The sequence below is a fragment of the Otolemur garnettii genome, unplaced genomic scaffold (genome assembly GCF_000181295.1).
Source record: "Otolemur garnettii isolate 467f Iridium unplaced genomic scaffold, OtoGar3 scaffold00019, whole genome shotgun sequence".
Lineage (NCBI taxonomy): Eukaryota > Metazoa > Chordata > Mammalia > Primates > Galagidae > Otolemur > Otolemur garnettii.
Genome location: NW_003852414.1, coordinates 18,543,470 through 18,567,668, shown reverse-complemented (window position 1 = coordinate 18,567,668; position 24,199 = coordinate 18,543,470). Strand labels below are relative to the sequence as shown.

Below are 24,199 nucleotides of genomic sequence, written 5' to 3'. Positions count from 1 at the left end.
AGCACCACAGAATACTCCAAGCCTGTTCTCCGAGGGTCTTGCACCTGGGGACACAACCTGTTCCAAGCGGCATAAGAAGCAGGTATATGCTTATAGTGGGCTGAAATCATATTCTAGGGTTTTTTTTTTTCTTTTAAATATCAGTCCCATAGGCATTTCGTATTGTACTTTCTACATAAATAAGGGAGAAGCAAGGCCCTTGGGGTTTAGGCACCCTCTAATCCCCATTCCTTTTCCGACCATTCACACAGTGGGCGTCTACTTTGTACCAGCCAGAGCTAATGGGCGAGAGGGAGGACACGGAGCCTAAACAAATGTCACTCTTGGTAAGGGCTCACAATCGAGTTGGAAAGACAAGACCCACACAAAGTAGCCTGTATTCATGCCGCAGTAATTAGCTCCCTGATGGAGTTTAAAGTCATTTCTGGTTTCTGTACTGCGCTTTTAAAACTCAATAGAGGTCCTGTGCTGCTTCATTAAGAGACATCTCAGGCTTTGGTCTGAAATAATCAATATTCAGATGGCCACTGGTTCCGGTTCATTATTTTTAGGAGCAAGAACCGGGGGCTCTCAGAGGTCAAGAATCCTCAGTCCCGGCCCTGACTCTGTAAATCTCTGTATCTTCGCTTCCTCCTCCCTAAAAAAAATAAACCAAACAAGCGAGGGGGTGTGCGGGCATGCCTGCATTCTGTGCACAGGTTGAAGGCCAGCACTGTAAATCCAGAGGCTGTCACACTGCAACCCTTTGGAATTTAAAAATAAAGTCACTTGATGTAAATGTTTCCTACTCATGGGAGACAACACAGAATAGTGCTCATAAAAAGCACAGTTGTCAGTGTCACACTACCTGCCACCTACTGGCCGTGTGTTGGTGATTTGATTTCTTTTCATCTCAGTTTTTCCTCTTTGAACTAACACCGATGATAACACTTTTCTCAGATGGCTGCTGTATCAACAAATGAATACAGTGCTTAAAACGGTGCCCGGTACATAGTTAGATCTAAAGAAATGCTCTGAGTCTGTCCATTTCTCTCCATCATGGATGTGCCAATATTATTTTTAATGTGAAAAACAAAAGTTCTGAATACTCTGAACATGTATCAGCCCAAAGTATGGGTCCGGGTGATTTTCTTAAAAGATGACTAATATGGTGACATGGCATTTTAAAAAGTGTTTTTGGTTAAATGGGATTATTTATTTATTTACTTAATTTTGAGACAGAGTCTTACTTTGTCGCCCTCAGTAGAGTGCCATAGTGTCATAGCTCACAGCAACCTCAAACTCTTGGGCTCACGTGATCCTCTTGCCTCAGCCTCCTGAGTAGCTGGGACAATAGGTGCTCACCACAACATCCAGCTATTTTTTTAGAGATGAGGTCTCATTCTTGCTCTGGCTGGTCTCAAACTCATGAGCTCAAGTGATCCAACTGCCTCTGGCTCCCAGAGTGCTAGGATTACAGACGTGAGCCACCGTGCCCGGTTCTGAACCGGATCTTTTAAATGCAAGCATAGGCTGGGGTCCCTGCTCACTCATTCGTGTGGAGTTTGCTTCTATATTCCAGACAATGCCCCCATCCACTGCCATTCTGACTGATCCATTCCATCCTTGCAAAGGACCACGACCTAGGCTTACCTAGAGCAGAACAGGCTCTATCAGGAACAAATCAAGCCTTCCACAACACGCAACCTCCAACCACAGAGCATCAACTTTCCAAATGTACCCTCCATCACCTGCATGGAGAGAGGGCTCCCTGGCCTCTGTGTAGTTTTGGGAGATGACCACATACCCAGCAAAGGAAACAATGGCTCATTTTTTCTGCGCAGCCACCACCCTAATGGAATCAAGATGTCCCTCTGGCCAGTTGCGTCCTCCTGTCAGACAACACAAGCTCTAAATTGGTTACTTTAGTGACAGACGCCTAGAGCACCAGTCCCTTTAATGGACAGTGTCTTTTTAACCCATCAAAAACCTCTTAGCTCTTCCTTTGGCTTAAGAGTCAGTATTAGAGGAAAAGGGAGAAAGAGGTTAACAAGCCCATCAAGAAACAGGTGATTTTATGTCCCCTCACTGGACTTGACCCTAGAGGGCCTCTCGCTGCATTATTTTCTGTACTTTGGCTTTTCTCACAGAAAGACTATCATAAAGCTTCGGCAAATGTAAATGTACTTAGTATTTCTCTTTTTTTGGCTTCTGCTGTCCTGATGTAATTTCTTTCCCCTCCTCCTTGGGTCCCTCTGGGGCATGGGTGAGACTCTAGCAGGTGGACAGCTGTAGCTGCCCTGTGGTTCGGAATGTCTGGGACTAAACTGGATTCTTCTAGCAATGTGTGCGGTGACCCAGCGATGTATGGTTTAACCTGTGTTCCTGTCTTTCCTTTAAAAAAATCAAGGTCATTATAGCTGCTACGACTTGCCTCAGTGGATGCTGCCTGGCGGGGGTAGGGGAGGTGGACTAATTAACCTGAGAAGCACTTGGTACATCTGGGGAGAAGATGATGTCGGGCCCTTTCACCTATTTTGGCAAAGACTTCTCTCTTTTCAGACTGCTGTAAAGTTGTAAATTTAAAAAAAAATCAGGTTTTGGCTACTTTGGAGGGCAGACTTTGGGCAAAAACATGTATTTTTCTACTTTTCGGGGAGGGAGGTGTTAGCAGTGGCAGTTCTCGTGTGCCTGGTGGCTCTGCCCGGAAGTGTGGCATCATAGGAACAGTCAGAGCTCCTCTGTGGAGGTCACTGGACTCCACAGGAGATGGGGACGCCACGGTAGAGGCTGGGTTGGCAGCGGGCTCTGCTGGGAGACCCGGGTGCACAGCATAACTAACCCCCTGCTTTATCAAGCTTAAGAAAAAAGAAAAAAGTGACCATGCTGTACCTTAGTCTTATCTGTGTGAAGCAAAGTCAAAAAAAAAAACAAAAAACCTGGCGAGGCTTCAACGCTTGTTTGCCCTCTAAGATACCTAGTACTTCAAGAGGTAGATGTTGGTGTAGGGGAGACCACAGTCTCAGGTGGACATAGGCAGGAGACTCCCCACGTGAGCGCCCAGCTCCCCTGGGCGGAAGGTGCCAGGGCGCGAGGTGGGCACATGGGCACCAGGCCAGGGCTTTGTGTCTTGCTTTTCAAGTCAGGCTGCCACCGGGAGGAGCAGCACACTTGGGGTCCCACGGCTGCTCCGAGCTGTGGCTGCAGCCAGCCGAGGTGGGACGTGGACCTACTGGCTTTGGCCTGGGCTTTCTACTTGGAGGGGCTGACCCCTTCTTTTGATTCCCCTGGGAATCAAAACTCTGGATTCTCCCCACCCTCTTGTGGGGGTGACTCTGTGTCTGCTCCAGAGTTTCCTTCCTGGAGGGGAAGGAGGGAGGACTTCAAGTCTAGAACTTCTGCCTTTCCCCCAGGGCTGGTCTTACTCAGAGCTTTGCTATTTTCCCTAGCCGGTCAATTTGAGGAACTGTGGATTGAGGGGGAGGAGGAAACGCAGGATTGAGGAGAAAACTGAGATTTCTACAGCCTGCCCTCAACCACTCTCTTTTCACCACGGGTGTTCCCAAAACCCCAGACTTCCCTTTCCCCGTCTGGGCCAGTTTCCCCAGACATTCCCATATGTACCTCTGCTACAGCAATTATGACCCTGTGCTCTAACTGTCTTTTTTACTCAGATGTCCTCCCCAAACAGATTTCAGTTCCTTGAAGGTATTTTCCTGACACCTAGCACAATGCCTGGGGGGCATATTAGGCATGTGATAATTGTTTGTTGATAGAAGGAATGAATGAGTGAAGAGTTTTATCAGGTAGGTATCTGTGGCAATGGAAGTTCAGAGAGGTTAAGTCACTTTCTCAAGGGCACACAGCCGATATCCTATCCGATGGGAGCTGGTATCTGAGCCCTCACCTGTCTTCTCAATTTTATGCTACCCCTTCCATGTTGTTGCGAGGAAACACCAGTGGTTAACCCCATTTTTTTGTTGTTAAAAATACATTTCTAAACTGCAAGGGGCGTGGCAACAGGGAAGTGGCAGGTAGGGCCAGCTGCAGGAGGGAGATGGGGGAGCCAAAGCCATCACTTTGGCAGCTCTGTTGGAACTAAACTCTACTCTTCCAAGTCAACTGGAGAAGCCTGCAGTCCCAGGAGGTCAAGGTGTCACACTGGACTCCTAGGCCTAGGCCCCAGTGAATCTTCACAACTCATTTTGCCTAGAACCTGCCTCAGTCTGCTTGAGCCTCATGTTAAGAACAGGCTGGGGCAGAGACAGGTGGACCCCTCCAGTAGAGTCCTCTGACCCATCTGCAGGTGTGGAGCCCCAGCTGGCAGGCGGAGCTGGGTGCAGCTAGAGCTTGGTACTAACAGGGTTACTTTCTGGAAGGCCAGTTCAGCTTGGGTTTCCCCTTTGAATCTAGCTGATTAAGGAAAAAAAACACACCCAACCTCACAGAGCTCCTACATATTGGATGGTTCAGCAAAAACAAGCTGCTAAGATTGTCAAAGGTTACTAGAGTTCAACAAAGTAGGGCTTCCTCACCTAAATCTCCTGCCTGTAAGAAAGGCATCCAGCATCCAGATTAACCAGAATTGTTTTTTTATTTTTTAATTTCTGCAACAGAGTCTCACTCTGTTGTCCTGGGTAGAGTGCCAAGGCATCATCATAGCTCACAGCAACCTCAAGCTCTTGGGCTCAAGGGATCCTCTTGCCTCAGCCTCCTGAGTAGCTGGGACTACATGCACCCACCACAACACCCAGCTAGTTTTTCTATTTTTAGTAGAGACAGGGTCTCTCTCTTGCTCAGGCTGTAGAATTGTTCAACAACCCACAGTATTCTAGCAATTTATTCTTGGTACCTAATACTATGAGCGCTTAGGTTCCCTTTGGTCTAATATAGCAGTTCTCAACCCATGGGCTGCGACCCACAGGAACTGTATTAAAGAGCCACGGCATTAGGAAGGTTGAGAACCACTGGTCTAATAGATAAAAAATAAATTAAAAACAAAGCCCAGATGGGAGCAATCTTTTTATGGCTTTCATTTTTTTTAATCAACAAATCGAAGCCACAAAAAGCTATAGTGCCTTCTCCTTCCCTTCTCCTTATCTTGCTCCTTAGGCAAAGTATTCTCAAAGCTTTCCTTCTGGAGTTACAGTAGCTGTACCTAAATCTGTGACACCACTGTCCACAGGCACCTGGCGGTGTCTTCAAAGTGAGCAGAGTGTCACGATGCACTGTCAGACATCCCACTATGACAACAGCTATGTGTTCAGTCCGGCACTGAGATCCCCCAGTGAATAAAACTGCCCTGTGCAATCTTGTGAGGGGAAGAGGCAGGCAAATAAATAAATAAATAAGGAAACTACACAGTACCCTAAGTTAGAGGAGAAACAGGAAAGGAGGATAGGACAGGGGCTGACATTGCTAACAAGGCAGGCAGGGAAGGCCTCACTGCGTCCCCCTCTAGGACGTAAGACCATAGGCAAGAACAGGGTAGGAGCTCAATGAATGGTTGTTGTCTGAATAACAAAAAAGAAAATCCAAGCAGAAGCAGCAGCAGCAGCTGGAGCCAAGATGCCCAGAGAAGCCTTAGAGCCTATTGGTTCTGAGCGCAAGCTTTGGTGTGAGGAAGATCTGGGTCAGCCAGCTGTGGGGCCTTGGGCAAGTTGCTTGACCATCCTGAGTCTCCATCTGCAGAATGAGCACAACCACAGCACCTGCCTCCAGTGGTGTTGTGCAAAGTGGAGTGGACAGAGCACCACTGAGTCAAGGTCAGACAGAAACCAGGGGTGAGGATGGTGACATGAGGGCAGATAGCAGGTATGACAGCCTGGGGCACCCACCCTAACCTCTCTTCTCCTACGCCCATGGCCAAGATTCATTCATTCATTCAATAGATCCTACTGTTTTCCAGGTGCTGTTATTGGCTTTGATAACATACCGCCGGCCAGACACAAACTGTGGCCATAGATGTTACATCCATGACAGGGATGATGAGTACAGGAATAAATACACGATTTCACAAAGTGATAAAATAGTGCCGATAAGGGAATACAGCCGGAGAAAGTGGTAAAAATCACTTGAGAGAGGGAGGTGCAGAGAGCTAGTTGAGTATAATAGCAGGATGGGATATGGGTTCCCTTTTTTTTTTTTTTTTTTTGAGACAGAGTCTCCCTCTGTTGCCCAGGCTGGACACTACGATCAGCCTAGTTCACAGCAACCTCCAACTCCTGGGTTCAAGAGATTCTGCCTCAGCTTCCCGAGCCGCTGGGACTACAGACTCACACCAGGGTGTCTGGTGCATTTTTTCTATTTTTAGTGGAGACAGGGGTCTCACTCTTGCTCCAGCTGGCCTTGAACTTCTGAGCTGGGATTCTCCAGCCTCGGCCTCCCGGAGTGCGAGAACAGATAGGTATGAGCCACTGTGCCTGGCGCTGTGGGTTCCGTTTTCCAATCATCACCGTAAGTGCCCTAACGGGCATTAATTCAAAAGCCAAATATTTATCAGAATTTATAAGTTTCTCACTAAAACAGGAGAAAAGAAGTTCCGGGGGGAAACAAATGTCCAGTTTAATATTTACAAGAAAGGACCAAATCTCTATGTGAGCATATCTGACTCTCTAGATTCCCAGGGCTCAGGACGGGCTCAGTATATGGAGCTTTCAATAAAAATCTGTTGAGTTAAAAAAAAAAAAAAAAAAGCATAGGGCACTATGTGTGTGTCTGCTTGCTGTGTTAGTGCCGAAAATGATTCAGTAAACATCAAAGGACAACGGAGTACTTTCCGTCCCTAAACCAGGAAGGCAGAGCCAAGGCAGGTGCGACATGGAAGGACCTTGAAAACATTACGCTAAGTGAAAGAATCCATACACAAATGGCCGCATTGTAGGGTCTGTTTATATGAACTTGAACTGTCCAGAACAGGCAAATCCACAGAGACAGAGAGCAGGGTTTGGGAGGTTGGGAGAGATGGGCAGTGGCCAGGAGCGCCCTGTGGCTTTCCACTGTTTTGACAAGTAAATCCTACTCTGGGTTAATCACGGATCGCAAGAAGGTCTTTGGTTAAAACTCATGGCTTAAATGGAGCCAGCGTGGACAGGCTAAAATAATCTTCATTCTATCTCTTTCTCCAAAAGAAGTTAGTTCCCCACTCTTGGACGGTCATCCCAGGAGGGCTGTCTTCTCACTTTCACTTTGGGGGCCTCTACAGATGACGGGGCATCTCCCCAGCCTGCTGGCCTCAGGGCGGCCACAGCAGGACGTCACGGTGCTGTCCTCCTCCCCGGGAATGTGACCACGCCATCTTTCACAGACCCGGAGAGTGAGAAATCTGGCCAGGGACCAGTTTTTTTTATGGGTTTGCAAACCTCAAACATAAACTCAATTATGTACTTAAAAATACGCATGTGCGTGCCTAAAAATACACACAGGCACGCAGAGGAAATTCACTCAGCTGTGACTCCTAATGCTTATTAAAGGTAGGACTGGGGTTTGGTTTCCAGTCAAACGTGAGGACCTGGAGGCACCAAGGTCTAGAGGCCCTTTGGCTCTTTGCCCTCTTGTTAAAAGACCAGAACAGGAAAACACATGCCAAGGAGGCTGGGCACACTCCTGGGGCAGAGGGATCCCATGGAGTGTATTACATGTCAGCATAAACCTTCCAGAATGATTAGAAGGGCTGGTGAAGGGACTTAAAAACCCGCCAGAAACACCTGCTGGAAATACTATCGAGAAAGGTTTGGGTGGTTGGGCGGTCTACTAGTTCCCTGGCCAGGGAGGGCCCTTACAACTCTTTCCAATCACCGACATGACCCAGGATTGCCATGCATTTTGCTTTCTGCCTGTAACTTCACCGCTGTGTAACTAGAGCCACAAGAGAGAAAATGAAGTCCTGGCTGAAACTTTTAAGACGGTCGATACCATGAAAGAGAGCGGCGAGCAGACCACCTCCAAAGAGAGGCACAAAACTGGTTAAGACAGGCTACTACGCTGGCCAGGAAAGCTCCTAAGCTGGTTAGATAGGTCAGCACGTGCCTCTGTTTGCCCATGACAGACCCGGTTTGTCTGACATTGCGAGACAGTTATTAGCCGGTCCCCTTTCACTGCCACAAGTGTTCTGGTTTGGATATTCATGTTCTATGGCCGCTAAAAGACAAATCACTTCAATTCCACTTATGGGGATAGCCAAATCCAGAGGAACAGAGAGGAGGATCCTGTTTGCAAGCTGCTAGGAAGAGAGGAAATGGGAGTTTTATTGTCCAGTGGGTAGGGTTTCAGTTTTGCAAGAGGGAAACAGTTCTGGGGATCTGTTGCACAACACGGTGCGTCTACGTCACACTGCTGAACCGGGCACTGGAAAGTGATTAAGACAGTAAGTCTTATGTGGATTTGATCATAGTTTTAGAAAACCGGGGTAATGTGTCTGCAACCTCCCTCCCACGGTTGGGGTATGAAATGTTGGGAAGGGTGGAAACAGAGAGCGTTCTGGGGTTCTGGGGGAGAATGTCCTGGGGAGAGAGAGGTGCTGTGAAGCTCTCCCCTACCCAGAGGGAGGTAGAAGACACCTACTGCTCCCCTCAAATCTAGCAACACAAGAGTCACTAGGAGCATCTGGAGGACTTCACTGGCGTCCCCTGAAATCAGACAAACTGAAGGAGGGACGGAGCCCAGTTGGGAGAAAAGAGGGATTTCATTTCACAGCAAGTTTGAAGCTTTGATCATCATAGGGGACTGGATACTCTAATTTCTTAATAAAAGCTGATTTTGCTATTTAAAGTGGGTGTGTGAGCCAGACACGGTGTAATCCCAGCACTCTGGGAGCCTGAGGCGGGTGGATTGCCTGAACTCAGGAGTTTGAGACCAGCCTGAGCAAGACGGAGACCTTATCACTCCTAAAAATAGAAAAACCAGCCGGGTGTTGTAACGGGTACTTATAGTCCCAGCTACTTGGGAGGCTGAGGCAGGAAGATCACTTGAACGCAAGAGCTTGAGGTTGCTGTGAGCTATGATGCCACAGCACTCTACCCAGGGTGACAGAGACTATGTCTCAAAATAAGTAAATAAAAATAAAGTGGCTGTGTGATTTTTTAATACCCAAGAGTGGTCAGAAGAGTCATGGACCGCTTGTGTCTTTATTCAGGGGCACAGTTAAAGAAACAGTGAGACACAAGGGAGATTTGCCTCTTGGGTCCCCAGGAGTCAATATTCTCAGAATAGCCAAGTCTTCTGTTTTGAAGCCAGAAAAACCAAATGTGTTCCTGCTACTGGTTCGTGGTTCCTTTTGGAGTGAGTGAAGCTACTGGATGCTGCTTCGCGGTGGTTTGGAATCCAGCGACAGCATTTGGTTTTGATTTGCTGCTTCAAATTGCATCCAAGGTCAACGGGGCTCCCGAGTGGTGGGAATGTGCTCTATTTAGGAGTTAGTTAGGAGCTGGCCGGTCTCAAGGGGGCTGCCGGCTGCCTGGCCGCGTGTTTCTTTGCATGTGTTTGACTCCCCCCACCACCCCCAATCCACACAGGCAACGTGGCTGTTTACGTGGCCTTTCCCGGTGCTGGCACACGAGTCTATTCAGGGACGAGAAGTCTAGGAGACCAGGCGCTGGTGTGGGGAGCAGAGGAGTCTGGGAGACAGCATGCCCCCCAAATGCGCATCAGCAGGGGGAGAAAAACCCTTCTCTGTCATTGAACTAAATCTAGCTTGAGCTTCCACTCAACCCGAGAGCAAAGACAGACGCGGGATTACCTACCTAGAAGTTGGCATTTCCCCCTCTTACCACGCTAATCTGGAAAGCGATACCCTTTCATTCATTACTCCCTCCTATGGTTAAAATAAGCTTGCCTCTAGTTTCATTCCTCCTTCTCCTGTTTTGAGTCTTTTCCATCAACTTCAAGATCCCTGATCATCTGTATGAACCACTCTGTTGAGGAGGGAATGGAGGCCAGGGGAGCGACTTGACTTACAGTACCACAGCTAGAAGTGAGAGGTCCTGACTAGGACCAAGACACCTTGCAAATAAAGGCAGTGGGGCTGGGGCGGGGGCAGGTGCATAGCATCCTACAAATATGTCAGGTTTGGGGATTAACCACAGAGATAATTTGGGGGGTCCTCAGAGCTCCAAGGGGTGCCTCTAAGCATGTCACCCGGGAGAGATTTGCCCCTGCCCCTCCCTGGGGATAATTACATTCCTTTCCTCCCTGACCTCTGCAGAGAAATGACCCCACAGGCTAGCTTCTCTCTAAGAATCACCCACCTGGATGGAGATGATTCTTTTTTTCTTTTTCTGCTCACAGACAGATGAATCTTCCTCAAAGGTGAGCGTCTGACGCCAGCACAAACGTCAACAAGGACACACCAGGACACAAGCTGGTGCCCTCGGAGGCTGACTCGGGATGGCCTTCACAGGAGCCTATGAGAAGTGAGGGGACCCTGGCTTCCCAGAGCTGATGACGAACGAAACAACGAACCCCTTAACAAAGAGACATTGTCTGCTCTTAGAGGCAATCTCGCCTCCTGTGCTCAGTATAAAAGAGACTGTAACAACATTTGTCACGTCAAGGGCAAGGGTGCTTTTATCTTGGGGAAAGGCAAACTCTTTGAGATGTAAACTGATTCAAGACGGGGAAAATCAGACTACCTCCATCCCGTGCCTTCCAGTCCCCATTTCCCAGGTATAAAAAGGGAGGCACAGAGAGGTTAAATAAGTTGTTTATCACGACTTTAAACAACGCAGAAGGGGCCAAGAAAACGGAGACACATTTAAGAAAGGAAAAAGCTGTATTAGAATTGTGATAATCTATACCGATAACAAAAGATGAGTCCAAGTCACATCGAGCACCTCTTGTAATTGCAGAAGTCAAACGTGACTTGAGTATTATAAATTTAATACAGGTTTTTCCTTTCTAGATTTGTGCATATGTTTTTTTGGCACCCTCTGTAGATAGGAAGTGAGCTAACAGCACCAAAATTCTTCTTTGGTGCAGAAAATTCTACTTGGGGCCTTGGAGTGTATCTGGAGGTCACTGACTTACAAAGTATCTTTCTTTTTTAAAGGTGTAACTGCTCTGGGAAGGAAACTGATTTTAACTCCGGCTACAATGTCCCCACCACAACAAAAACAACAAAGGAGGATCACGTGGAAAGGTCCTGGTTAACTGCCCGCAGGCAGAGCGGGGGTTCTGAACTTCATGGCACGTGGCTGAGTCACCTGGCGAGTTTGTGGGAACAAGACACCTAGTCGCATCTTCTGAGATTCTGAGTCTGTAAGTCTCAGGTAGAGACCCTGAGTTAGCATCCTACTATGTCCTCAGGTGATGAGGGAGCTGCTGGTCTAAGGCCCACACTTTGAGAACCCCAGCTGGGAGGGTGCTGTGCTATACGGGCTAGACTGTCTTTCCTTGCAGGATTGAAGAGCCTCTTACCTCTCCTGGAATCACTCTCAGATATAAAGAGCCACCCTGCCTAGGGTCATGCCCTCTATCTGGGTGTCCCCTGGGTCTAATGATTGCTTGATGCTGGTAGATGAGGCTCAATCTAGCCTCAACAGGTCTGAGGGTTGCTCCAGCTTCAGAGCTGTGCCTGCGGTTCAGGGATACCTTGCTGGGATTGCATCCCAGCTCAGCCCCTCTCTCTGCCTGGCCCTGCTCTCCCACCCTTTCCCTTTGGTGTGAATCCCAGAGCATGCCCCGATACACTCCCTGTGCGCAAATCCATCTTGGATGGACAACACTCAGGAGGAGAGAATCACAGAAAATTGGCTCGGTGCCTATAGCTCAGTGAGCAGGGTGCCAGCCACATATACTAAAGGTGGCGGGTTCGAGTCCAGCCCAGGCCTGCTAAACAACAATGACGACTGCAATACCCCCACCTGGCCCAAAAAAAAAAAAAAAAAAAGAGAGAATCACAGAAACAGCCCCTGCATGGACAGACGACGGCTGACCACGTACAGCCCCTCCCTGCTCTTCCTTACTGATTTGCTATCTTCACAGAATTTAATGCCTGACCCAAGATGTTACAGAGTTATCTAATATTATCATGTGACCACCTTTCCCATCAGATTGTAAGCCCAGCAAGGGCAGGGACCTTGTCTCTTGCATTCACTCTCTGTGTGGCGTCTGCAGAGTAGATAGCAGGCCCCGCACGGACAGGCCCTTGAATGACTATTTATCAAAACAGTGAATGACCTTCCAGGCAGGCAGAGCCACCCATCCTCACCAAGAGTTTTAGTGAACTAGAAGTCTCAGAAAGCAATGGTGCTTTCAAGAGTATCGTCTCTAACTGGCGATGCCTTAAATTTGCTTAGCACTTTATATCTTTTTAAAAGCAGTTCATTCAGTATTTATAGCCACCTCATGTTGTTATAACCCTCCCTGGGGTAGGCAGGAAAGGGATTGCTTTCAAGTGTTGGGAGCAGAAGAACCAGCTGTGGTGAGGCTGAGCACCTTGCTCAGCCAAGAGCCTGTGGTTAACACGGCACACAGAAACGCTGGCCTCCTGGCTTCCCGACTGTGACCCCAAGACTGTGTTCTCATCGGAGGCAGACTCAAGTCGGTTCTCACCCAGATGCCCTGTAAGTCTGACTCCCCCAGGAATACTCAGATGGGGGACACCTGGGTGGAGAGGACATTGCACTGGACACCTTCAACTGCAGTTCCACACTCCAGCACCCTGCTTTCGGGTGACAACAGTCCTCAGATGGGAGAAGAGGTTAGGATTCCTCTTCCAAGAGGGGAGGATTCCACCGTATTTGATGGTGGTGGTTTGAGAAGGGAGAGGTCAAGGACTGATGCTTTGAAAATGGGACCCGAGTTTTCAGAGAATACCTTTATGCTTGCTCCCTTTTCTTCTTGCAGAGTTAATTAATTAATTGATTTTTGAGCCAGAGTCTCACTATCACCCTGGGTAGAGGGCCCCGGCATCATAGCTCACAGTAACCTCAGACTCCTAGGCTCAAGTGATCCTTTTACTTCAGCTTCTCAAATAGCTGGAACGACAGGCATCCACCACAATCCCCAGCTAGTTTTTCTACTTTTTTTTGTCTTAGTAGAGACAGGGTCTCGGTCTCGAACTCCAGAGCTCAATCAATCCACTCACCTCGGCCTCCTAGAGTGCTAGGATTACAGGCATGAGCCACCGAGCTGGCTGAGAGTTATTTTTAAATAGCAGAGTCTGGTAACTCCCTGTGCCTCCCTATCCTCCTCCCCTCTGTCCCCAGCAGGCTGAGGACTCAGGGCCAGGGCCTGTCACCCACAGGCACTGAACCCTTCCAGGCCACTCAGCACTGTCCCAAGATCTGGATGCAAACAGAGGAGGCCCTTTGATCTTAAACCATGACTGAACTAGAGGAGGCTGGGAAATGCTAAGAATGCCCAGCACAGTAAGTGCAGCTCCCCCAAGAGTGGGCAGAGTCTGGTTTCCAAGGGGAATGCAGATGCTGGAACGAGGGAGGCGCCCACTCGGGGCCAGCCCAGGCAGCAGGGCCTGCACCCTGAAGACCAGTCCAGAGCATAGAGACAGAAGCCGACAGAAAGTCCAGACAGTCGCAGGCGGAGTGAGCAACAGGGCGTGCCCCACACTGCATAATTCAGCAGGGGGCCGCCCCTGGGAGTCAGCTGGCAGTTAATGGAATATTTCCTGTAAATATTATTTTCCCTTCCTGTCTCATCATCTCATTTAGTTCAGAAATCTTTACTAATCTGGGGATGGGGAAGCAATGCATCAATTCCCAGAGCCAATGCCCCGGCTTCCAAGGCACTCTCAGGAATCGGAGGAGGCCGTGTGGCTACTGGGGGACAGGGGCCAGACATTTACTCCGGCTCCTTCTCCTAATGCCTCAGAGGAGACCCTGCAGTGCTCCTAAGTGTGCAGCTAAGTGTACATAAAAGCCCCTCTAATTGCACATCAAATAAATAAGTAAGTGCTGTCTGCTGAGTATGTAACAAGGACTGGCGTGGCCGTTCTCCCACAACGGGCAGAGTTCATTAAACATGAGCCTGGGAGTGGGCTGCATCCGTGGGTGATGATTTACAGATATTGCATATTCCTTCCAGGGAGGGCTTTTTGGAGGCACCTGCTTCCTGCCATTTGCTCTCTAAGGCATACAGCCCCGGACACGGCCTGCAGGAGGGAACTTTGTTCTGACTCTTAGTGCCCCATTCGGAAAGTGTTTTCTGTTTTCATTTATATTGTTTTCTGATGATCAGGTGACTGCTCTGTCCATAGGTTTGGAGAGTACAAAATACAAGGACTGGGCAGAGGAGAGGGCTCAGCCTGATACTGGGAGGGAGTGGGATCTTTAGTGCTTACTCGCCTCACACCTGTGGTACAGATGCCGGATGCTACAGAAAAGGGACAGATTGTCCCACTTTGATCTACGAAATGCAAGGACCCCTCCCTCTAAAGAGGGGGCCATATGTGAGACAGATTTTATTTAGCCTTATTTATCTGTTCCATGGGACTCTGGTTCTGTGAGAGTTAATAAACAATGCCTCTTCAACATATATCATTGAATTTTCCAATGTTTTCAGAGCAGAAAGAGGAAAACCTCTTTTTATTTAATAGACAGGGTCTCTTTTTGTTGCCCTAGGTTGAGTGCTACAGCATCACAGCTCACAGCAACCTCCAGCTCTTGGGCTTAGGTAATTTTCTTGCCTCAGCCTCCCGAGTAGCTGGGACTACAGGTGCCCTCCACAACACCTGGCTATTTTTTGTTGCAGTTTGGCCAGGGCCAAACCTGCCACCCTTGGTATATGGGGCCAGCACCCTACTCACTGAGCCACAGGCGCCACCCAGGAAAACCTCTTTTTTTGTGCTAGCACAACTGCCCCAATCTCATGGGACGGCCCAACAACACGGCTGTTGGTGGTCATTTTACATGGCTGGCATTTTTTCTGATAGTTTAGTTCTCTTTACCTATAAATGCAAACAAAGATGAAGCTGGAGATTTAGCTTAAGAGCCCACATGCCAACCTGATGCTGTGCCACTGTTTCTGAAGCTGATGGTGCCTAAACCCCCGAGTGTGCATGTGTAAAATGGAATTTGGTAACTAGGATAAAATAACGGGATATAACCACTGCGAGGTTTGTTTCTTTGCTGCCAGGACTCTCCTTCTGGCTCCGTGTCCATTGCTGAGCCAAGACAGCTAGACATGTGGACACCATTGGCCGTGGTACCCTGAGTGACGTTCACAACTGTGCAGCAGGACTGTCAGCCACAGCCACGGGGAAGGAAAGCTACCAGAACCCAAAGGGCCGTGTCCAGTGTCACACGGGGTCTGAGCAGGAATAAGATCTCAGAAGCAGGCAGCAGCGTGAAAGGGGGAAAAATCACAGATGCTGATTTTTTTTTTTAAGTCTTGTTTACTGTTTTCTTAGGGCATTTCGGGAGATGTTCTTCCACACACACTTTTCCAAAATACTACCAGACTTGGTCTGTAGAAGTTCAGCATTTCTGAACTCTTCTAAACATGCACAAAAGCCAAACCCCAGTCTGCAGGGTGTCTCCCTTCTCAGTCTAGCTGTTCCCCACCCGTGCAGCCTGAAGGTGAAGAAGCCAGCTATTTTGCTGTTTCTTTTTTATTTTTTTAACACAGCTCAGCTGCGTTTCCTAAAGCAGCTATGTGTTAGGAAGGCAGGAAGCCTGTCTGCTGGGAAGGTCCGGGTAGCAGATGAAGGTCTGGCCTAAGCCTCTTCTCCACCCCATCGTGAGGTCTCCTGCATTTTACTCCATCTCCCCAGAGCCAGCAGGCTCCACAGCAAGGATTAAGTGACTCAGGGTGAACTTGAGGCTAGAATGGAAAACTGCATCCCAGCTGGAGAATAAGAAACAGGCTATATAGCACTGCCCACTTGGGGCCAGCCGCCAGCCACCCCTCCTCAGGGGCTTGTTTGGCACTTTTTTTTTTTGGTGAGCCACATGGCAACACTCGGATGCCTTCTCAAGGTGGCTGTTGAGCGCCTCCAGCTGTGCCAATGGTGGCTGACAGCATAAGAGCTGCGCCTACCAGTGAAGTGTCTAGACCCTGCTAAGGAAAGGCAGCAGGCTGAACCCTGCCACTGCCACTGCATGAACATTGGCTCTTACTGCGGTGCCATGTGACAGAGCTGCCCAACTGGGTCAGAGTGTCAGGGAGGCCTCTGCCTGGCGCTGGGTGGGAGCAGCTGCTGGGTGGAGATGCAGCTGTTGCTGCAGACACCTCCAGGTGCACAGAACTGGGCGCCGCTCCCTTCCCTGAGCTTCCCTGGAGGCTCAAGGTGGGGGAGATGTGGGAGGTGCCAGAACCGGGAGGGTGTGGGTCCCTCAGGGGCATCCCTCTCAGGTCACTTGCCAGCCTTGAGTCCCATGCTTGGGGCCTCCCAGGATACTGCTGGCCACACCTGCTGAGCCTGCTTGCCTTCCCGAGTCTGAGTTTCCACAGGGAGCTGCCTGTGGTGGTCCTGGTCTGCAGCCACACAGCCCTGTCACTGTGGAGCTTTTCACATGCCCCATAGCCAGGTCAGAGATGTGGTGAGTATTCCTAGGGGAGAATGTGGCATCTAGACACTCCAGAAGTTTCATCTGAGTTTCCGATGGACAGTGGAGGTTGAGAACCACTGGCCCAGCCTGGCCACGTTGCCTGGCACTTTGTAATCCCAGCACTTTGGGAAGCTGGTGGGAGGATTGCCTGAGGTCAGGAGTTCGAGACCACCCTAGACATTATTGCAAATTCTCTGTCTCTACAAAAAAATTTAAAAAGCCAAGGTGGGAGAATTGCCTGAGGTCAGGGTTCGAGACCACCCTAGACAACACTGCAAGTTCTCTGTCTCTCTATTGTGGGCGGTGCCTATGGTTCAAAGGAGTAGGGCGCCGGCCCCATATACTGGAAGTGGTAGGTTCAAAACCAGCCCTGGCCCAAAACTGCAAAAATAAATAAATAAATAAATAAATAAGTTAAAAAAAAAAAAAGAAGTAGCCTGTTATGGTGGTGTGTATCTATAGTCCCAGCTACTCAGGAGGCCAAAGTAGGAGGATCTCTTGAGCCCATGAGTTTGAGGTTATAGTGAGCTATGATAGTGCTACTATACTCAAGCCTGGGCAATACAGCAAGACCCTATCTCTAAAAACAAACAAATGCAATACGTAAGTTTAAAGTGATCCTCAGATGTCAAGTTTTATGGGATAGGAAAGTTAAATTCAAGATAAGTGTGGGCAACATAGCAAAGGAAAATATTTAAAAATCAGCTGGGTGAGGTTACTATGAGCTATCCACTCCATGCACGCCAGCCTGGGTGACAGAATGAGACTTTGTCTATTAAAAATAAAAAAAGAACCACTGGCCCAGAGGCTCTGAAGAAGGATGTTGGCACTTAGATGAGAACATGCACTGACGTTGTTCACTCTCCCCTGCCTGCATCTCCTTGGCTGCAGAGTGCTGAAGCCCAAGTGTACTCTGGTATTCTCAGAGACACGTGTGTGCCTGAGATGTAACTGATCTGGCCTTTCTACGATGGCTACGGGACTTCTCATCTGTGGCTCTGGCTGAGCCGGCTTTGCCTTTAAGCCCCATCTGACATCTCTGCAGAGGTGGGCGCCCTTGAAGCTAAGGAAGCTGGGGGTTTGCTTTCCCTGGTGGGCCTTTCAAAGTCCTGTTCTTCATTTTATATCAGATTGTACGTTCACTTTGTAAGGGGGGGGGTGCCCCAAATTATGCACAGGCCATTATGATGATATATACAAAAAATTGAGAAAGACAGAATCCATGAGGACAGGACCAAATGAAGCCCTCCCAGTGGCACCGATAAGCAGACAAGTGAAATGTGCACAGGGGAATCAGAGAGGACACTGTTGACTATGTTTCTTGGAAGTGAAATAATGGACCATAACTTAGGCTGTCTCAAAACTTTCATAGTGACCTATGTATAAGCTTCCAGACCCGTGCAACAGAATCTGCATGTGTCCATGCCTGCTGTGACAGGGCACTGAATGCTGGCACTCATGGCTCTGCTGTGCCGATGGCTCTTTGCCCCCTCCCAGTCCTGCCTCGGGGTCAGTTACACTTAGGAAATCTCTGCTGCTCTTGGGCTCTGAACAAAGACCCAGTGGTCTACTGGTGACAGGTCCTTTGAGGTCCCATGAATCCTCCAGATTTGCACGTCCCAAACTGCACTTGCCGTTGCCCCCAGGCGCCTCTTTTCTCCTCCTCTCACGGCACCCTCTCTCCCACATGGTCTGTGAGGAACCCCCACCTTCTTAACGCCTCGGTTCCCTCCTCTCCTCCTGTTACTGAGAAGCCAGCCTCAAGCCCTGCCAGGTGTGGCCTGCACTCCTGTAAATGGTGCCCTGGTTCCCTCCGATCCATCCGCCACACAACTGCTGAAAGGATGGCTCTGTGACAGTGCAGCCCTGACACGGTGCTCCTGTGCGTCAGACCCACTGCAGCTGCACTGCCCACAGAGGATGAAATCCTCTTGGCAGAGCCACCAAGCCTTCCAAGAGCTGGCCATTCTCCTCTCACCCAGGTTCCAGCGTGGATGGCACTGTGTGTCCCCTACCCTGCTGCCACACCATGCTGTCCCCTCACAGTGCTTATCCGGTATCCTGGCCTCCCTTCTGCAGGCTCCCCGCCCTCCCGCCCCCCGCTCCTCCATCTGCAAAACTTACTTGCTCTTTGCTTCCTCCGTGAGGACTTTTCCCCTCCCCTGGCCCCCCTCCTTTAATTTACCACTGACCCTCACACAGACGTCTACTGTGGCACTTAGATCCTGGCTCAGTTATCACACACCTCTCTCCCCCTGAAAGGACGATGCAGGCCTGGAGGAGATAGGATTTACATCTTTAGCTCAGTGCCCAACGCTATGCTTGGCACATAACAGGGCAGGGTACACAATGACCATTTGTTGAATAAATGAAAGGCTGAATGAATGAAGGAGTGACTGAATGATGTCTCTCATAAATCTGTTGTCTTTCAATGAGTAACGGGCTTGGGAATTCCAACTTCTTCTCCAAAGTCCACAGAAACACAAATTATGTTAAGTAACAACACAGTCTTAAGTTAGGGCCAATACCCTGGAAAACTAGATCGACCTTTTAACATTTTAACTTCATCATCCTGGATAAGCTCCACAGACCATTTTAAATTCTCTTATTTGATGATTGGTTATTCACACTTTGGCCTCTTACTTTTCCTTATCTTGAAGCCCATTTTAGAGTCTTATAATGATAGTTAGGATTTGCAGAGCCCTTGCATAAATCAAGTGCTATCTCCGTGACCGCTTCCATCTTCATTAGAATTTCAATTAGAGAAATAAAGAAAGCTTCAACTATTAATAACTTGAACCCCCAAAGTATGAGTACTTGTTAGCAGGTCTTTCAACAAGCTTGGAGGAAGAGGAGATATCAACCCCGGATTTTAATTAACTCTGCTGTAGACCTCACTTATCCGCGTGGGCCTTGGGCCTGCCACCAGGATTTTGTGACTCAGAGACAGTGATTTTCAACCTGTGGGCCTCTGCACACTGGTGTACCAGGAGAGCATCTTAGGTGTGCCTTCAAAAACCTGAAAGACCCTTAATTAAACCATTTCCGAAAGACGTTCAAAAGCCCAATAAGAATATTCTTTTTCTTACCCTTTTTTTTTTGATCAACATAATTTAAGGATGCTGGAAGTTTACATATAGGTTCAAGTGTGCCCCGAGATGAAAAAGGTTGACCAACACCGCTCTAGGAGTATTCTCGGCTTTTGCACGCAGAAAAGACAGGCAGGCAGGTTGAAAAGAAAGAAGAGTTGATGTGAAAAGATGGAGGGAAGAAGAGAGAATGTGAGAAGAAAAGGCGCAGAAAATTAAAAAATGCCTCACGGACAAAAGGCCTGGGGACAAAAAGGATGAAAGAGATAGAGAGACAGAGGTACAAACGCTATGACTGAGCAAATAAAGCAGGAGAAAGTCAGAACACGGGGCCCGATTCATTTCTTATTGCAAATAAAACAGATGCAGAGAGGTGTGGAGACAGTCACACACAGACCCCTCAGAAGAGCCACGTCCTGACCGAACGGTTCCCAGTGAATAATTCCTCTATCGTCTGCGCAGCGTCTTTTCTTAGAATGCAACTGATTTACCGATCAATTGAGTGAAAATCCTTCCCGACATAGGGCCACTCCCCCCTAGCAATTTAATAAAGAAGTTGGCGAAGGCCAGATGTTAACTGGATAGATGATGATCAACTCAGATCAGCGCAGGGTGGGTTTCAATCCTATTCGTGGATAGAAGCAGCTTGGGAAGCAATCGGGGATGACATAATGGCCCGATACCGCGTCCTCTCTGCTAAAGCACATGCGGTTTTGATAGGTTTTTAATACGTATTTCAGGGTTTGAAATACCAGCTCTCTGCTATTCTCTGCCAGAACATCCGAATGACAGCGTTTGCCTCAAAGAGAACTTTTCCATTATAATTTTTCAATTTGTTCTGGTCTGAAAAATGTGTGTAAATGAAAACAGAGAAAATCCAAACTCTGTGCCCCCTTCAAACGTTCCGTTTGGGTCTACCAGGACTTAGCAGGAGTTTCTCTGCTTCCTGTTACTCCCCAGCAAATGGCCGTATTTTCTGATCATTTCTCCTGTGTCAGAAAGAATTTGCCAGTTTTCCAAGAATACCTCTCTCTCTCTCTTTCCTTCTTTTTGACTTTTTTTTTTTTTTAAAGCTCCTCCACTTGCTTCTACCCCATCCTTTGGGAGATCCCAGATGGACCTCAGGACTGAAGAGAAATGTTACCTTGCCCCCCCAAGTTTATACCCCCCCCAGGAAATTAACAAACATGTCAGTCCCCCAAAAGTTCTTCTGCCCATCTGCTGTGGGGTTACTGGAGCCAGTCATCTTACTCTAAGTAATTACAACAGCTTAGGTTTCCTTAGAGACAGGGAGACAAAATATTTATCCCAGAGAAGTCACAGCGGATTACTGTGCAGTAATTTGTGTACACTTAAATTAGCAGGTGAAGGATGAGCCCGGGGGCTCGATCTGACATCCATTAAACATGCACACGAGTCCACCTTACCTTCCTGGGCTTCACCTTGTCGTGGTAGTCATACTGGAAGATTCCTTTGTAGCTCAGGCCCAGCCACCACGGGATACCCTGCTTGTCCTAGGACAGCAAAAGGAACGTGAGTAATCACGGACCAGAGAAGGTAAACACCAACCAAGGAGATTCTCCGCCCAGCTGAAGCCAAGGGGAGAGTGATTTCCTTGGAATCCTTCCGAGCCCACCCGTCTGCTTTTCACGTTAACACGTGTACTCGTTATTTCAGGGTGCTCAGTTAGGTGAACAGGGGGACATGGAAAGTCCCCAGGGTTAGGGGGCTGGGCTGTGTTCCCTACCAGGCACACAGAGTCTCTTCTCCTTTATATTAATAATAAAGAGCCGGGGGGAAAGGAGTGAGTACCCTGTTCTTTTTTTTTTTTTCCAAGAATTTAAGCTTTCCATGCCAGGCCCTTCACTCACCACCAAGGAAAATTTGAGAGATGTTGCACATTCTTATAAAAGGACTTCTGAGCAGAGAAACTATCATCGGCTGTCAGAGCTAGAGGGTCTGTGGACACGATGGAAAGTGATTTCTCTCATTTTAAGGACAAATCAAAGCGAAGAGCTATCCCAGTTTTACTCAGGACCCTCCCCATCCCCAGGAAGCCAATGGTAGCACAGGCTGGAAGGTGCCGCCTGCCCTGGACTCCAGGTAACTCAAGAGCACAGTGCCCCCGCCCTGGATCCAGCTAACTCAAGAGCACAGTGCCCCTGCCCTGGATCCAACTAACTCAAGAGCCTGGGTGCCAGGCAGGACAAGGCTGCAAAATGGCAGGACTGAGTTGAAAACACCAAGTCCCTGCTCATTCCTTTAAACAGAGGCCTCTCCTCCCCTGAGTGTAAATTGCAATTCTACATTCAAATAGATTCTGAGTTGCTAATGAAAGCTGCCAACTGCCCGGTTTTACACTGGGCTCACCAGGCAGCTTTCTTCTGGCTCTGTCCTACCTGCCACGTCGCTGAACGAGCTAATACATGGGTGTCCTAAAAACTCAAAACTGGCACAATAGTTTTGAAATATTTGTGGGTGTGAGTTATTTCAAGGTGAGCACAAGGAGAAAAGGCAAAGTGACACATTTCGAAAAAGTTTTTCAAGCTCCAGGGTACTTGATTTTGTTAAAATATTTTAAAGGTAGTATAAAATCCGTATTGTAAACCCTGGTCTCTAGGAAATACCTGTGTGCGGTGCAATGGTTTCAGAGAGTGGAATGAAAGGGAAACCCTACACCAGTGCAACATCCGATGGACCAGATAAGTGCTGTGATTACACCAGGAATAGGGCATCAGTGTGACCCCAAGGCCGCCAAACAGTGAGACTGATGTAACTGGGTCAGACTTGCTTGGACTCCAGAGAGATTGCTTACATTTCCAGATTCCAAGAGTCAAACTTGGCACTTTGAAAATCACAAGCCATGCTTCTGGGTCTCTCACCAACTGAGATATGTGTGCATTTCTAAGGCTTTCTTAGGAGGCAGAAAGCATACATGTGTATATATCAGAGATCACTTTTTTGTTAAGTTCTAAGGCTGACAAAGGACCTCAGGGCTAAGCAAGCTGAAAGACCAGATGAAGTTTCCTGCACCTCAAACAGTCATCTGATATTCAAAACACTTTCTTAGGGGTAGTCGGGGAGCCAGGTGTCTTAATTTCTCTGTTAATCATCAGAGATGGGAGTGAGCTAAAACTTAGGACAACCAACAACACAGAAAACACAGGCCAGGAATTCCTAAGTTCCTGGTTCCCATTCTTGAAATGCAAACTTCTTGGCTATACATCACCATGGAGTGATTTCCACAAGTAAGAGAAAAACTCATAGTTTAATTTCTATGAAATGCCTCCAAATGGCTGGAGGCAAAATAGAATGGGCTGCATGGTTCTCCCCAGTGGTGTCGCTAACGCTGGTGGCCAGCCCTGCTCAAGCTGGGTCTCTTCTCATGAACAACTGGATTTCCTTTGGGGGAGCTGACTGATCCCCTACTACAGTGGGGTCAAATGGTCACATGCCAGGCACAAGCTCACCTAGGGGTAAGCTTCTTAGAGGACCCCGCTTTCTAACATGGGACAGGAAAGGACCCAGAAGGCCAGGTCACACAGCTCATGACAAACTATAGCTTAGGCTTAAGAAGGACAGGCTGGCTGTGATGGTTGTATGAGTTCTTAGAACAATGCAGAAGAAAGATTCAAGGCTTCCATAGGTGAGAGGAACTTTGGCAGGACATCAGGGGAAATTTAACCATTGCTGGTGTTCAATGACCCTGAGCCAAGCTATGGGATGACACTGGCCCCTCGCATGCCTCATAGCTCTGTCTCCACAACTGCAGTCGGACATCTGTTCCCACCCTGGAAATTTGTATGTCCAATGATTCCATTCGATGATCAAGGAACATCTACTTGCTAAATATTTACTGGCTGGGCATCTCCTACATGTCAGGCATTATGGTGGGTTCTGGGAATACATGACAGAATACAGCACATCATCTTTGCCATCAACACCTGCAGTTTAGCAGACGACATGGGCAGTTCAGTGCACACCAATGGCAAGAAATGTTATCCCAGCTGCCACGGTTTGCGCAAAATGAACAAAACATGTTCTAGTCCAAAGGAACGAAAAACAGACTTGGTGGAAACCAGGAGAAAGATACTGGTGGAAGAGGAGGAGAATCTTAGGTGGAACTGTCTTGAGCTCAGAAGCATCTTCTGCTCTTTTTTGGCTGCACTCTGGGTGATGACTAGGTTAACACTTCTCATGAAGGGTCAATTAAGGAAGGAGAAGGAAAGGAATTTGCCCTTCGGGGGGGCATTTTTATTTATTATTTCAAATAAGACATCTCAATCTGGAACATTATGGACAAAATAAAAGAGAATTTAGAATGAGGTCAAAGTCGGCATTGGACTTGGTATTTATCGTATAACACAATATTTAAGACAGATCTCATCTTCATAAATGGTCACGTACTCAAATTTGTCAGCCTGTACACTGCCTGTATTCCCAGTCCTTCTCCTGTAAATCTGCCTTGGTGGTGTTTGACCACCATGGAAAACAGTGGATTCTGCTGAAAGTTCTTGTTTTCCACAGTTCCTAATATAGATGGAGTCTTCCTAATGAGGTGCTCTGTGGTCTCATCTGCCAAGTCTTCAGAGACCAAAAGGAAGCTGGGGTTTATCATGTGACTTC

At 48.2% G+C, this 24,199-nt stretch overlaps 1 protein-coding gene across 3 annotated transcripts in view; it reads right to left on the bottom strand.

Annotated features, from left to right (window-relative positions):
• Nucleotides 1-24,199, bottom strand: part of FRMD4A (FERM domain containing 4A) — a 300,319-nt gene that overhangs the window by 55,981 nt on the left and 220,139 nt on the right. For all 3 annotated transcript variants that reach the window (XM_023511417.1, XM_023511418.1, XM_012803361.2), the window contains exon 11: nucleotides 21,001-21,087. In XM_023511417.1, coding sequence (XP_023367185.1) covers nucleotides 21,001-21,087 — 87 coding nt within the window. The remainder of the gene's footprint in view (nucleotides 1-21,000; nucleotides 21,088-24,199) is intronic.